General features: G+C 40.7%; 1 protein-coding gene across 2 annotated transcripts in view; it reads left to right on the top strand.

Moving 5' to 3' along the window:
- The window catches only part of LOC109829982 (sphingosine kinase 1-like), a 19,268-nt gene continuing 3,477 nt past the window's right edge, over nt 337–16,127 (top strand). For both annotated transcript variants that reach the window (XM_020397096.1, XM_020397095.1), the window contains exons 1-4: nt 337–689; nt 2,176–2,298; nt 2,434–2,534; nt 9,781–9,853. In XM_020397096.1, coding sequence (XP_020252685.1) covers nt 389–689; nt 2,176–2,298; nt 2,434–2,534; nt 9,781–9,853 — 598 coding nt within the window. In that variant the 5' untranslated portion in view covers nt 337–388. The remainder of the gene's footprint in view (nt 690–2,175; nt 2,299–2,433; nt 2,535–9,780; nt 9,854–16,127) is intronic.

Raw genomic sequence — 16,127 nt, 5'->3', positions numbered from 1 at the left:
CCCAAAATTGATGATTTGTGGGGTAGTTTTGCAAATACTAAAATTTAAAAGGTATTTTCAGAAATACCCAGGATTATAAGGGGTATATATGCAAATAATCCAGATAAATATGTCTAACACATCGAAGAAAATATTAATCAACACTTAAACACGATTCATGCCTTCGTTTGGTCAACGGAAGAAAATATTAATCAACACTTACAGGAGCATCCTAATTCCTGATTTCCTGGATCCTACGTGGAAACAAATTGTTATTTACAGTTTTACCCTCCCTCCTAAATAAATTTTCAGCTCAGCCCCCCACCTCTCTAATTTATACTCCACCTTCTGTTCAGTTCTCTTCCCATTTCTCCTCGTTAGCTCAATCTGGTTTCCTGGAGCTCAGAAAATGGCGGGAAAATCAGAAACAAAAAATGGAGCCCTAACGGGTCGGATCCGGATAAATGGGTCGGATTGCGAGGCGAGCCTAAGCCCGGGCGGGGTGCTGACGTGGCAGGGGGAAGGAGAGCGGAGCTTGGCGATGGAACAGGAGGCGCTAGGGTTTGGGATCGAGGAGGGGCGTCGAATTAGGGTTAGGGGATTCTCTGGAGATAGGAAGAGGAGGAGGAAAGACTTCGTCTTGGAGATGGAGAGTGATGAGATGGTGGGTTTGTGGAGCGAGAGGTTGAAGGATTGCTTCGACTCTTTTGGTAAAATTCTTCGTTTTGTGTTATCCATCTTTTATTTCTTGAGCTAGTTTTTACCCACGAGACGAAATATTACAATACTAGTGAACGCGAAACACGACCTTCCCTTTTTTATTGCTACAGTAACCCCGTTTTTAATTGCTAAACTATATTTTTTATATGTTACAATAATATATTTTTTAATGTTACAATAATATTTTTAAATACTACAGTATTTTAAAGTAATACTACAGCATCCCGTCTATGCTACAGTGATACCTCTTTAAAACTAAAACATATCAGTACTATGCTATATGTATTACTGTAGCATTACCGTAGCGTGAATAGTGATTTTTGGGCGAATAGATTGTTGACAATTGTAATGGATGATCACTTTTAAGAAGTTGAAGGCTGCATATTACATTTAAACGGAGTCACTTTATTAGTATAATAAGGATTTGTTTTCTTTCATTGGGCATTTGGAACTTTTGAGTTTGGGTCTGTTAGAATTTTATGATTTTTTAAAGTTATTTTTTTCACAAACCTATACTTTACACTCATTTATTTCAAACCAAAACGCCATACTGAATTCTTGTTAAACCCAATTTTCTGTGTTTCATCAGTTTTTCAATGGGTTTTCACCAAAATATAGCAACTTAAACATTAACTGATAAACTATATAAATTGGCTTTAAGAATTATTCGATATGGCATTTCGGGTGTAAGAGTGGGTTTTTAGGTCGGTGAGTTAAAAAAACGAGGGTAATATTTTGTTTTATAAACCAAAAGCCCCATTTTGTTAGGGCTCATATGCTCTTGTTACTAATCTAAATTCTTATTGGACTAGGGAAATTCCTGGAGATTTTTTTTTATTTTTTTATTTTTCTGGTTAGTAGCATTATAACTCTCTTTTGTTCTAAGGAATCAAATATTTTCGAAATAGCACTAATTGATGAGACATGGATTGATTTGATTTTCAATGTCAATGATTTATTGTTTTTAGTGCTTAGGTCTGATGGAAATGCTCTGAGTTTTTTCATTTCAAAAACTCTTGCACTTTTATGGAATTAATTAATTTTAGTGATGGCTTTACTCTCTGTGCTTCATTTTATACTAATAATGTCTTTGTCTTCCACAGGACCACATGCGTGCCTTAAAATTTGTAGTTACATTATTCTACTACATTAAACAATTTCCTACAGTGCCGGCATCCTCTGTTCCTTCTTTTGTTTTCCTTTTCACTTTTCTTTCTTCGGTGCACTTTATGTAATTTATTTGTAAGTCTAACCAACATGAAGAGGACATCATGGGTAGTTGGCATTTGCTTATTTTGTTGGAATCTAAACAATCTAACTAACATGAAAAGGGCATGGTTAGTTGACATTTGCTTATTCTGCATGAAAATTTATTTGTAAGTCTTCATATGTGAATTTAAATGATGTAAAAGTTTTCTTATTGAATTGCATTGTTTAACCCTTTTTCTGCTGGTAATCTGTCTGTCTGTGGAACAGGTCGACCAAAGAGGTTGTTTGTTGTTCTTAACCCATTTGGTGGAAAGAAAAATGCACGAGAGATTTTCCAGAATGAAATCAAACCCCTACTTACAGCTGCTGATATAATCTATACGTTGCAAGGTTGGTGATCTTGTAATATATAATTATGGCTAACTGATCTATTTAAGTTTTGCTTCGGCAAATACAATAATAGTGAGGTACATGCCATTTTACTATAGCCTCTTAATTGATATTGTGATTTGTGATTCTCTTTAGAAACCAGATATCAGCTTCATGCTCAAGAAATTGCATATAAACTGGATATTCTAAAATATGATGGAATCGTATGCGTCAGTGGAGATGGTGTGCTGGTGGAGGTTAGTGATTCCAAGATATTCAAATTCTTTAAGACATTAATTAAGTTATTGTAGCTGCATAAATGTTTTCAACTTCAAGGCATTCTTTTTATGTGAAGGTCTTTGAACATGCTAGAAATAGCAATATCTCATTTACAGACTATAGAGTCAAAAAAGAGGGTCTAATATACCATCTGATTAATGATTAATGGTTTTAATCATAATACAATTGAGTAGGCGTTGATGTAGGGGAAATTAGTGTGTGGGTTAAGAGGGGTAAGGATGAATTTGTGGTCCCTTAATCTCCTATGATGACTAATTATTTTGAAGGTGTTGAACGACAGCTTCCTGCACACAATAACAGAGGTTAGAAGCCTCAGAGGTTGTTTCCTCTGGCCTGCCCTCTGACGCTCAAGTTAGTGACTAGTCTGATACTCTGAAGAAAAAACCGGAATGTAGTCTTTTAACGTTTTTGTGCGTACCTTACAGTAGCAAAGATGATGCTATTTATAGGAATTTTGTGAGGGTATTTTGGTAAACCTGGTCGACTGGTTGATCTAACATTGTGTCATCGTTTTGCACCTGTTCACAACTGATTGGTCGAAGGCGGAGAGCTGTACTCTCACATTTAATACGACGGTGACAGAATAATGGGAATGCGGACATCATCTGATGAGTCATTATGATGCATAACCATGTTGGTATACGTCAACAAGAACGCCTCGAACAGAGACGTAATATACACCCAAATGATTTTGGAATCACAGAATAAAGACACAAATTCAATCACAATACTCACAGATATAGCGTGATTCACTCTTCCGGAGTCACTCCATGGTGCAACGATGACGCCCAGTTCTTTTATATTCCAAAAGAATTAGATCAAAGAGAATACCCTCTCTTGATCAAGATACACTCTAAGAATTCTCACAAACCCTCTCCTTGATATTAGGAAAAACTTTTTATTTTTCCTTTCTCTCACTTTTCTATAAGAGGAGTTGTTTCTGGGATGAATTTTTCCTTAAGAGTTTTGGACCTATTTATAGTATTTGAGAAAACACTATGCACTAATTTTATATTATTTTTCCTATGGTGGGGCCTACAACTTTTAATTTTCTCAAACTTTTCGGCCATCGAATTTTACATTGTCCAAAATGGTGGTTGCTGGCTGATAATTTCCCACTTGAAGATTTAATTGAGTATCAATCATATCTTCACACCATTCTTGGTTGTAACATCCAGATGTCTTGTATCTTTTGCGTCTTGCACAACCCTCAACGTTCTCAACGGTGGTCATATGAGGCTGCACACAACCTCACATTCTCGAGCAGAACTGACTTGGTCAGCATATCGGCTGGATTGTATCTCGTATCAATCTTCACAAGCTTGAACTCGTTTCTGCTTTGTCATCTTCGTATGGTATGGTGCTTCACGTCAACATGCTTGGTCCGAGCATAGAATGCGTCATTCTCTGACAAGTGAATGACACTCTGACTGTTGCAGTGGATGAAGTATTTCTCAAAGTTTATCCCTAAGCTCGAGAAGAAAAGCTTTCAACCATAGCAACTTCTTTGCTGCCTCTGTTACAGATACGTACCCCGCTTCGGTTGTCGACAAAGCTACAGTATCCTGTAATTTAGATCTCCAACTTATCGATCCACCACCCAAGATAAAGATGTAGTCGCTCGTGCTCCTTCTTGAGTCTATGTCCTCGGCGTAGTCTGCATCACAAAAACCCTCTAGCTGTAAATCTATCCTATCATACTCAATACAACAGTCGGACGAGCACCTCAAGTAGCGTAGAAGCCATTTGATCGCACCCCAGTGTTGCTTCCCTGGATTACTCATGAAACAGCTCACAACTCCCACTCCTTGTATAATATCTGGCCTCGTACACACCATCACATACATTAAACTCCCGATGGCAGATGCGTATGGTATGTTGGCTATAAACTCATGCTCTTTAGCAGTCTTTGATGCTTGGGTCTTCGATAGCTTGAAATGGCTCGCAAACGGTGAGCCCACCGATTTAGCCTTCTCTATACCAAACTTTTCAAGAATCTTCTCAATATATGCCTTCTAAGACAACCTCAGCCTCCGTGTTGATCTGTCTCTGATGATTTTTATCCCAAGAATCTGTTTTGGTGGACCCAGATCATTCATCTCAAAGCACTCGGAGAGACAACCCTTAAGTTTATCAATGTGGGCCAAATCAGATCCTACAATTAACATGTCATCAACATAAATCAAGTGTATCACATAGGATTCATCATATCTCTCGATGAAGCAACAATGTTCTGTGCCGCATTTGAGAAAACCGTTCTCCTCCATAAAATTCTCGAACTTCATGTACCATTATCGTGGAGCTTGCTTCAGACCATACAAGCTCTTGCGCAGGCGACACACGAGACCCTCTTTGCCTTGTTTCTCGAAGCTCACTGGTTGATGCATATAGATCCCTTCCTTCAAATCTCCATGAAGGAATGCTGTCTTCACATCCATCTGCTCTAGATAGAGATCTCAAACTGTCACAATGCTCAACACAGTTCGGATCATGGTTAACTTAACGACAAGAGCGAAAACGTCAGAATAGTCAATCCCTACTTTCTGTTCATAGCTCTTCACTACAAGTCTCGCCTTGTAGCGTTTCCGTCCATCGGTTTCATCATTGACCCGATAAATCCACCAATTGTGAAGAGTCTTTCACCCTTTTGAAAGCTTTACGAGCTCCTAAGTCTCATTCTTTATCAATGATTTTATTTTTTCCTCCATGGCAGACTCCCACTCTCCCCGAACTTTACCGGTCTGCTGTACTTCCTCATAGCTCTCTGGCTCACCACTGTTAATCAGGAGAAGATAATTTATGGTGGAAAGGTATATCTGGCACCCTCAGATTTCTTAGAGCTTTGCGAACCGTGATAGGTAGTTCTGCTAGATCATGCTGTTGTGCATCCGACACGTTCTCTTGGCCTTCGTCTTCTATGCTGACTGGTATCTTACTGCTGTCCTCACTGTCAGTAATATTTAGGAAAAGAGGGGGAGACAACTGACTCCCACTCACCTCTTTAGTCTTGTACACCGCATCCTATGAAACACGATATCACGACTGCGCACCACCTTGCGCGTATCGTGATCCCAAAAACGGTACCCATACTCATCTCCTCCATAGCCGATGAAAAAGAGCTTCTTTGATTTTGGATCAAGCTTTGACTGGTCTACAGGATTGGTCATGACATAGGCGTCAGAACCAAATACTCGTAAGTGCTCTCGCTTCAGTTTTTTTCCGATCCAAGCATCTTTAGGTATCCCATAAGTAAGAGTCACGGATAGCCCGCGGTTGATCAAATATGCAACAATATTCACTGCATCGACCCAAAAACTCTTGGACAATTCGGAGTGAATCCTCATACTTCTAGTGTGCTCCAAGATAGTGCGATTCATACGCTCCGTCACTCCGTTGTGCTGAGGTGTGCCTGGAATGGTCTTCAGTCTCCTAATCTTATGGGAGCAGAAGTTCTCGAACTCCTAGCTGCAATACTCGCCTTCATTATCAGACTTCAGACACTTCAGCTAATTGCCTGTTTCGTTCTCCACACAGGCAAACCACTTCTTGAAGATGTTAAAAACATCTGACTTGTTCTTCAAGAAGAACACCCACAGTTTTCTAGTAACATCATTAATAAAAGTGATAAAGTAAATAGAGTTGCCAACAGATAGAACTTGCATATGTCCCCACACATCGGTGTGCACCAACTCTAATTTTTACAGTTTTAGAGCCGCTCCGGTCTTGTTAAAGTTCACCTTCTTCTGTTTGTCTAGGATGTAGTCTTCACAGAAAGTCAGATCGATCTTGCTCAGACCCGGAAGCTTCTCTCCCGTGGCCATAATCTGTATCCCCTTCTCACTCATGTGGCCAAATCGACGATGCCAAGTCATATAGTTGACGGATGATGATGATGCTTGTCCTGCGATAAGCAAGCGATCAATCTTCCCATTGACGATGTAGAGAGAGCTCTCGTATTTGCCGTGTGCTACCACCAGGGCATCCTTGGACACCTGCCAGCTTCCTTGCTCGAAGGATACTCTGTAACCAGAGTCAGTCAGTTGCCCGACTGATATAAGATTCTGTCTGAGATCTGGTACATGCCGAACATCGTTCAGTGTCAAGGTGGTCCCGCCCTCCATCTTGAGGGTATAATTTTCCTTTTTGAAAACCTTGCAAGGTTGATCATCGTCAAGATAGACTGTCCTCAAGTCCTTCACGAACGATGAAATCAGCTTTTGTTGTGAGGTTGCATGGAAAGATGCGTTAGAATCAATGACCCACACATTGCTCTTGTCTTCAAGAGATAGGAGAAGCGCATCCGAATCCATCTCGTGCATGAGATTGGCTACACCGTCAGCCTGATCATCCCTTGTTGATGCTGGAACCGAAGCTCTGTAGTCCCGTGTAAAGTGATACTTCTTTCCACATCTGAAGCACTTCCCTTCAATGTAACCATTCGAATTCGACCCTTTAGACTTCCCTATGGACTTTGATCGGCCTCGTCGTCCCCTATCCTTCTTCTGCGCACGCTCTCGTGCCTCGACATATAGAGCACTCTCACTACTAGAGACCTCAGTTCTTGAGATTTTGCGATGAGATTTTTCATCCAGAATTGCCCCAATCACAGTGTCGGCTACATCTTATCATTGCCATTGGCGTTGCTCACTGCCATCACCAAATTCTCCCACGAATTTGGTAGATAAGAAATTAGCAGAAGAGCTTAATCATATTGTCGAACTTGAGATCCACTGTAGCAAGCTGTTGCACCACAGCCTGAAATTCGATCAAGAAGTCCGTCACACGAGCTTCTTGCTGCATCTTTAGACTGAATAACTTCTTCATTAGGTACATCTTATTTGAAGCATACGGCTTCTCATATAGCGCCTTCAAGGCATCCATCAACTCCTTGGTGGTGGTCACATGCGATACATTATAAGTCATATGCTGGTGAAGGTTAAGCCTAATAGTAACAAGTGCTTTATGATCGAGCATTTTTCACTTATCATCGTCCATCTTCTCAGGTTTCCTCTCCACTCCTTAAAGGGGTAGGAAGAGATTTTTTCTGATATAAATAGTCTTCTATCTGCATCCTCCAATACCTAAAATTTTGACCGTCGAATTTCTCAATCCGAAGCTTATTGTCTTCAACTGTAGATCCCATGGTGAAAGATTCTGTCTTTTCTCTAACCATATTTGTGAATAGTAATAATACTTATGAATAGTACGGTATTCATGAATGATGTCCAATGCCTTTAAAAAGTAAATGATAATCTAACTTATTTTCTGATATGAATGATCCACTTTTAGTGGCAGCCACAGAGCATATGATAAGTAAATATACGTACTCTAAATCAGGCTCTGATACCAATTGTTGGGGAATACGTTAATAAGAACGTCTCAAATGGAGACGTAATACACACCTAAATGATTTTGGAATTACAGAATAAAGACAAATTCAATCACAATACTCATAGATATAATATGGTTTACTCTTCCGGAGCTAGTCCACTGTGCAAGACGACGCCTAGTTCTTTTATATTCCAAAAGAATTAGATCAAAGAGAACGCCCTCTTTTGATCAAGATACACTCCAAAAATTCTCACAAACCCTCTTCTTGATATTAGGAAAAACTCTTTATTTTTTTTTCTCTCACTCTTCTATAAGAGGAGTTGTTTCTGGGATAAATTTTTCCTTAAGAGTTTTGGGCCTATTTATAGTGTTTGGAAAAATACTATGCACTAATTTTATATTATTTTTCCTGTGGTGGGGCCCATAACTTTTAATTTTCTCAAACTTTTCGGTCACCAAATTTTACATTGTCAAAAATAGTGGCTGCTGGCTGACAAACCATGCATTAAATGCGATGATAACTAGATGGCGAAGTATGAGCACCAAACTGTTTCGCAATAAATGCGAACACTGTTGACAAGACCACTGGTCATTCCTTACTTTGGACCCTCTCCCACTAAATCCAACGTGAAGACGCCTTTCGACTCAGCCCGGTATCAACTAGTAGATCTTTACTTGGAGACGTCTTTCGCTTTGGACTCGTATCACACAGATGAGTCGACCTGCTTACAACTTAGACCTAGGGCGGACATGTTAGCCACCTGCTTCGTCCTATGTATGCCACATGGCTAGTTTAAGGACATAGTAATTTTCAAGGTATAATAGTAGTCTATAATGGAATAGCATAAGCAACTTATATATTTCAGGTAGAATACAATGGCATTCACCTAAGCCGCCAGAAAAATGAAAAATAAAAATAGAAAAAGACAATGTCGCAATGCTACCTTCATTTTTGTGCTGGACGGTACCTACACAAGGTGTATCCTCCCTAATTAGCAGTTTTTTCTCCATCAACTGCAATCCTGTATATCATCTTAATTGGCGCACTTAATGGTTTCTAATGCTCAAATAAATAAATAAATAAATAAATAAATAAACAATGGTATATATTTCAGGTAGAGTACAACAGCATTCACCTCCCTCACCAAAAAAATGGAAAATAAAAAATGAAAAAGACATGCTGCCTTAATCTTGGTGTTGGGCAGTACCTATCCAAGGTGTATCCTCCCTAATCAGCAGTTCTTTCTCCGTCAACTGCGATATTTTAAATCATATTAATTGGCACACTTAATGATTTCCAATGCGTATGATCAAACCATCCCAATGGGTTCTTACTGAGTTTGTCCTACAATAAAGCTATATCTAGCTTCTCAAGATGCACTCATTTATCATCCTGTCCTTTTGGTCCTTTTGATATGCTCTCATTTTATAATGTGTTGTAGAGTAAAAACTTGAAGGAACTAGAAGCTGAAACCATTTGTGATATGCATAAGAATTCTACCATTGTATCTTTTCGTGCACAATACTTGGTATGAGTATGAAGCGGAGACAAATTCCATTTACAGTTCTTCAGAATTTATGCTGTGGGTTATATTGCTTTATATAAATCCCAGCTGGTTCTATGTGCGCTTCTTTTTGGGGGCTGGAAATCATCATCGAGCATAGTTAGCCTACATATTTTAGTACTTACTTGACACTTTAGATAATTCCAAAAAATTATAGGGTCTTAGGCCCTTATGTTGTTGATGTAGCCTGCAACTTGTATATGTGCTCTACAGATTCCGTATAGAACAACTTCCTAGTGCCCAACTCAGCTGCTTCTCTTAAACTTTTTACCTCTTTCTGATTCTGCTCTTTTCCTTCTTTAACTAGGTAGTGAATGGATTGCTGCAAAGAGAAGATTGGGACAGTGCAATCAAGGTGCCTCTTGGAATAATTCCAGCAGGTTGATTAATTTATTTTTTTAACATGCAATGTAAAACCATATTCTACCTTTCTCAATAAGAGAATTTTGAAGCCTTTTCTTTTTATTTCAGAATCTGATATTTTCATTTACACACACACATGTACTGTGTGTGTGTATATATATATATATAAATCGTTATATACTAATAATATATATAATATAATAAAAATACTAATATGAGATTAAGAGTATACTTGCACTAGAAGGGGATATTCCTTGACGCACTAAAATCACATATCAAGCGATATTATGGATGACCCTCGTGAACTGATCTACATATTCTAAAACCCACCAACACCAGGATATGGGGGTGACCCCGTCGTCGTTTGCTATCAATCACCTCGTATCAATTTAACGTATTGAAATGAAAAGAACTTTTCATGGTCGAGGAGGTCAAACGACGCGACATATCACCAAAAATTGGTGGTATGGTTTTAGAATATGTAACGATTCAAGCGCAAGACGGATCTCCATAATGTCGCTCAATCAATGGATTTCTAAGCCAAGGGAAAACCCCTCCTATACGGATACCTTAATTCTCTCTCATCACCATCTCTCCCCTCATATATAAAATATTACAAATACAAATATAAATAGTACTAATATTATGAGTATAACTATATGAAGAGAGGATAAGAGAGAGAGAGAGAAAGAGCAATCTTATGTCAACTCAATTGGATGCTCCACCAAATTTCTATCAGCCATGTTTCTTAGGGATCCTTGTGATGATGAAAAGTTTATTTATAATATAATATGAGGTATTAGAAACTGGTGGACAAGACTTGGTTCAACTTTAAGTTGACATAAAATCAACTCTCCTTCTCTCTCTCTCTATAGTATGATATAATATATATGAATCTAGTAGATATATACTATAGTAGCTATCTATATAAATCATATATATGTATGATAATAATAGATACATTTTCAGGTTTTTCGATATAAATTTCTCTATGAGCTACATATAGAAAACCTTGCTGCGCTCTATCCCCGATGAGCTTCCTATTTTAGAAAGTGAAGCAGAAATTAGTTATCTAGGTGTTCTCTAAAAATCATTCTTATTTTAGAGGTTTTTTTTTCCTTCTTTAGTGAATTACTTCTTATATAGAGTTCCCTTTCTTCTCTTTCTTTCTTGTTTGTTCATTTGCGTAGTTTAATTTTAACAAGTTGTCTAAAAATATGAAGGGAAAAAAAAATCCTTATCATGCTTTACCAAAAGCAATCCTCGGTCTACAGATATGGAAGTTTACTTTTAATAATAAAATTCCTGAATTCTAACAATTGTGAATAGAAACCCTAATACAATATGAGATCTCTTGGGCTTTATATAGGCCCCTACACAACTCACAAATAAGTCCCTAACTAATACTAATATGTCAACACTCCTCCTCAAGATGGGTGAAAGATATCTACTAAGTCCATCTTGTCATATCCTCTAATCATATCTACTGAGCTAAGTCCTTTAGTCAGATAATCTGCTACCTGGTCCTTAGTCGAAACATGACTTAGCTCCAGTAGTCTACTATCCAACTTCTCTTTGATGAAGAACCTATCAATCTCGATGTGTTTGGTTCTATCATGCTGTACTGGGTTGTTGGCGATACTGATGGCTGACTTCTTGTCACACCACAACTTCATCTTAGCTTCTTGATCCAGCTTCAGCTCCACCAGCATACTCTTCAACCATAGCAACTCAGCAACTCTTAAGGCCATAGCTCTATACTCTGCCTCAGCTGTCGATCTCGCCACCACCGACTGCTTCTTGCTCTTCCACGAGACTAAGTTGCCTCCTATAAAGATGCAGTATCCTGAGGTGGACCTCCTGTTATTAGCACAGCTAGCCCAATCAGAGTCACAATAGCCTTCAATGCTCATGTGTTCATTCTTCCTGAAGATTAGCCCTTTTCCGGGGGCATTATTCAAATACCTTAGAATCTGGTACACCGCGTCCATATGATCCTTCCTTGGATCTGCATGTAGCGACTCACCACGCTCACTGCAAAAGAGATATCGGGACGTGTGTGACACAGATAGATCAACCTGCCCACCAGTCTTTGGTATCTGTCACGATCAACTGGTTCTCCAGCTTCAGCACTCAGCTTAAACTTCTGATCGATCGGTGTAGTTGCAGGTTTGCATCCTAACATTCCTGTTTCTTTAAGAAGATCCAGTGCATACTTTCTCTGGGATAGGACGATCCCCTCCGCTCCTCGAGCTATCTCTATTCCAAGAAAGTATCGAAGCAAGCCAAGATCTTTCATCTCGAATTCCTTACCCAGTCTCACTTTGAGTTGGACAATCTCCTTCTCATCATCCTCTGTAATAATCATATCATCCACATATACTACAAGCAAGGTGATGTGACCTCCACTTCTTCGAAAGAACACGGTATGGTCGGCGCTGATCTGCTGGTACCCCATACCAATCATAACCCTCCTGAATCTATCAAACCAAGCACGAGGAGACTGCTTTAGCCCATAGAGAGACTTCTTCAATCTGCAGACCTTTCCCACTGTCTGATCTGTACCGAATCCTGGTGGTATCTCCATGTATACCTCCTCCATTAGATCTCCATGAAGAAATGCGTTTTTCACATCTAGTTGGTGTAGCTTCCATCCATCATTTACTGTCAGAGAGATTAAGGTCCGAACAGTGCTCATCTTTGCCACCGGTGCAAAAGTCTCATCGTAGTCGATGCCATATGTCTGACTATATCCTTTTGCCACCAGACGAGCTTTGTAGCGCTCAACTTGTCCATCTGGATTCTGCTTCACAGTGAAGACCCACTTGCATCCAACTGCTCTCTTCTCTTTTGGTAGTTTTACTAACTCCCAAGTACGGTTCTTCTCAAGGGCCCTTAGCTCTTCGTACATAGCAGCTTTCCATTTCTGGTCCTTCTTTGCAACCTGCCAATTGTTAGGTATAGTAACAGAGTCCAGTGATGCAATGAATGCTCCATGTGCAGGGTGGATGTTAGAATATGATACAAACTGAGCAAGATCCCAACCATATCTATCGGGAGGATTTTCCGCATTACTGCGAGTAGTCCTCCGTATAGTTATTGGTGTGGGATGAGTAGGAAGAGGAATGAAATCACCTTGAGAGAAATCTGGTGGTGGTGTAGGTGTCTCAGGAGTCGGGGCAGGCGTTAGCAAGGGACTTGGCACCAGTGGCACTGTAGGTACTGTTCCCGCAATTTGTTTCCCCTTCCTACTATAGGTAAGTAGTTCCCCCTGAGCCGTTGGTCTAACACCTCTTGTCTCATTCTCCTCTTCTTCTTCATTCTCTTGCTCCTCCTCAACCAAGTCTCCTTCCCAATGAATCGTCACAGAAATTGATTTTTCTGATCTCTCACCATTCTTAGACATTGATTTCTCCATATTTACCAATCTCTCACCATTCTCCTCCTCTCGCCTCATACTTCCAGTATTAGGCGAGTTACCAACGGATGAAGTTACCTTCCGGGTGTAATATGGCTCGAGTTCTCGGAAGTGCACGTCCATGCTCACAAACAATCTTTTCTCCACCGGGCTCCAGCAAACATATCCCTTCTGAGTAGCAGAATATCCCACAAAGATGCACTTCACAGCTCTAGGGGTAAGTTTCCCGACAGATGGCCTGTTGTCCTTCACAAAACACATACAGCCAAACACTTTAAGTGGAAGAATCCCACCATTATCTCCCTTCAATGTCTCACACGGAGACTTCCATTTAAGTGGAAGAATCCCACCATTATCTCCCTTCAATGTCTCACACGGAGACTTCCAATCCAGCACTCTTGAGGGCATTCTGTTGATCAGCGCTGCTGCGATCAACACTGCTTGCCCCCACAATGTTTCTGGGACATTCATAGAGATCATCATGCTTCTAGCAACCTCTAAAAGATGTCTGTTCTTCCTTTCCGCTACCCCATTCTGAGCTGGTGTGTATGGACAGGTCGTCTGGTGATGTATTCCCTGAGCTGACAAATATTCTTCAAACGCTCTGTTGGTATACTCTGTCCCATTATCCGACCTCAATATCTTCACCACTGCTCTGTATTAAGTTTGAACATTCCTATGAAAGTTTTGGAAGCACCTAAATACTTCACTCTTATTCTTCATCAAGTATAACCAAGTCACACGAGAGAAACAATCAATAAATGTAACAAAATACTTGTATCCATTCATAGAACTTGTGGAATAAGGCCCCCAAACATCTGAATGTACCAAGTCAAATACACGAGAACTTCTATGACCTGAACTAATATAAGAGCTTCTAGTAAGCTTTCCAAACTCACATGCATCACACACAAGTTTCTGTTTATTTGCTTTCTCAAATAAAGAAGGATACAATCTACTTAAAACACCAAATGATGAGTGTCCCAAACGCTGGTGATGAAGCATTAACTCATTCTCAGTACTCATATTAGATCCTACTCCTGCTTCCTCTACTACTGACACTAACACTGAATTCAGCCCTTCACGATCCAGATACCATAGTCCACTACGCCATGTGCCAGTCCTAAGTCTCCGTCCTGTCCTCTTCTCCTGAAAAATCACCTTGGGGATATCAAAAGAAACAATGCATTTTAGTTGGAGGATGATAGAACTAATGGACAAAAGATTGACTGGAAATGAAGGAGCATGCAAACCATTGGACAAAGTTACAGAACCAGTACAATCGACTGTACCCTTACCAACTACCGGCTGAAATGTATCATCAGCTGTTTGAATACTATCAGGTGATGCTAAGTGAGTATATGATGAGAACTCACTAGCATTACCTGTCACATGCCGAGACGCACCGGAGTCGACTATCCATTCTGATGATCTGTTGGGAGACATAGAAGAAAGAGCATGTATGTCATCAGTACCTTTAATCGGATGAGCATAGGTAGCTGTATTGCCTCTGGCGAAGAACGAAGTGGATGCCTCCTCAGTCCCACTCCTCAAGTCTCCATCCCCTGCTACTTGCTGCTTCCTCTTGAGTATCGTCAGGAGAGCACGATCCTCCTCAGTAAAGACCACCTCAGCTTCTTCTTCTTCTGCTACCGTCAGATTCGCCCGATTCCCTGCTCCTCTTCCACCTCGTTGACCCACACAGTCACGACCACGACCTTTGAACTGTCCACGTCCACCCGAATCTCCTTTTTTGGGTGGTTTGGTGCAAGCATGCCTTAGATGACTCACCGCACCGCAGTTGTAGCACTGTCGAGTCTCTCCCCTGGATCCAGTATTGCTAGAGGCTGCTAATGCTGACTTCACCACCGGAAGTCCACCTGTTCCCGCCTGCAGCCGAATGCGAGTCTCCTCCTGGATCATAGCAGAGACAACCTCCTCAAGCGTGGGAATTTTTGGCTGAGCTAGCAGTAATGCAATTCGCTGAGCGAACTCTGATGTCAATCCCTTGAGAAACACCATAGTCCTCTCCTGTAGAAAGGCCTCCCGCTCTTTACATCCCGGGTCCTTGCAGCTAGCCCGGAGGGAAAAATGATCATAGTCTAGCCACAGACGCTCGAGCTCTGTAACATATTCCTGTACAGTCCTCTCTCCCTGGACTGTGGCGTCGATCTCTCCTTTAATCTGGAACACCCTCAGGTTATTCCCCACCCCATCATATGTTCTCCTCAACTTCTCCCAGACGTCCTTCACCTTCTCAATGCCATCCACCGTGGCGGCGATCGTCGGGACCAACGAGTTGAGAAGCCAGATGTACACCAACATATGAGTGGACTTTCACTCATCTCGTCCTCCTGAGTCCTCATCTGGTTCTGTCTTCTCTCCGGTCAAGTAACCCTTCAGGTTCCTCCCTGCAAGGGTGTATCTCACCCGTCGTGACCAACTCAGGTAGGTACTCGGTCCATCAAGCTTCAGATGGTCGGAAGCTCTAACTTCTTCGATGGTCTTGTCGCGCTTTCATTAGCCGACAACTTCATCAACTTCATCAAAGTTGACACCTCCGCAAGGTTCAACTTCTTGATGATCTCCTCCATCGATCAAGCTTCAGATCCAACACTTGTTCACCTTTCTCTTCAAACCCTTGTTGTGTGCAGTGAAAATTTCAGCAGTACTTCTGCTGCACAACAAAAGTAAGATCTCCAACAAATTCTTGTTTATCAGAGGAAACTAGAATAAAAAAACAGTGATATATCTCATCGCTGTGAGATATATACTCTTCCTGTCATCAATTCGAGGACTGAGTCGAGGGAACCCATGCCAAACTCGAGGTCCGGCATAGCGCAGCAAGCGGCGGGCAAAGGGTGGGGGGGGGG

Source organism: Asparagus officinalis, chromosome 2 (genome assembly GCF_001876935.1).
Source record: "Asparagus officinalis chromosome 2, Aspof.V1, whole genome shotgun sequence".
In the NCBI taxonomy this organism is placed as follows: Eukaryota; Viridiplantae; Streptophyta; class Magnoliopsida; order Asparagales; family Asparagaceae; genus Asparagus; species Asparagus officinalis.
The sequence above is the reverse complement of the archived record's forward strand: the minus strand, read 5'-3'. Positions and strand labels throughout refer to the sequence as shown.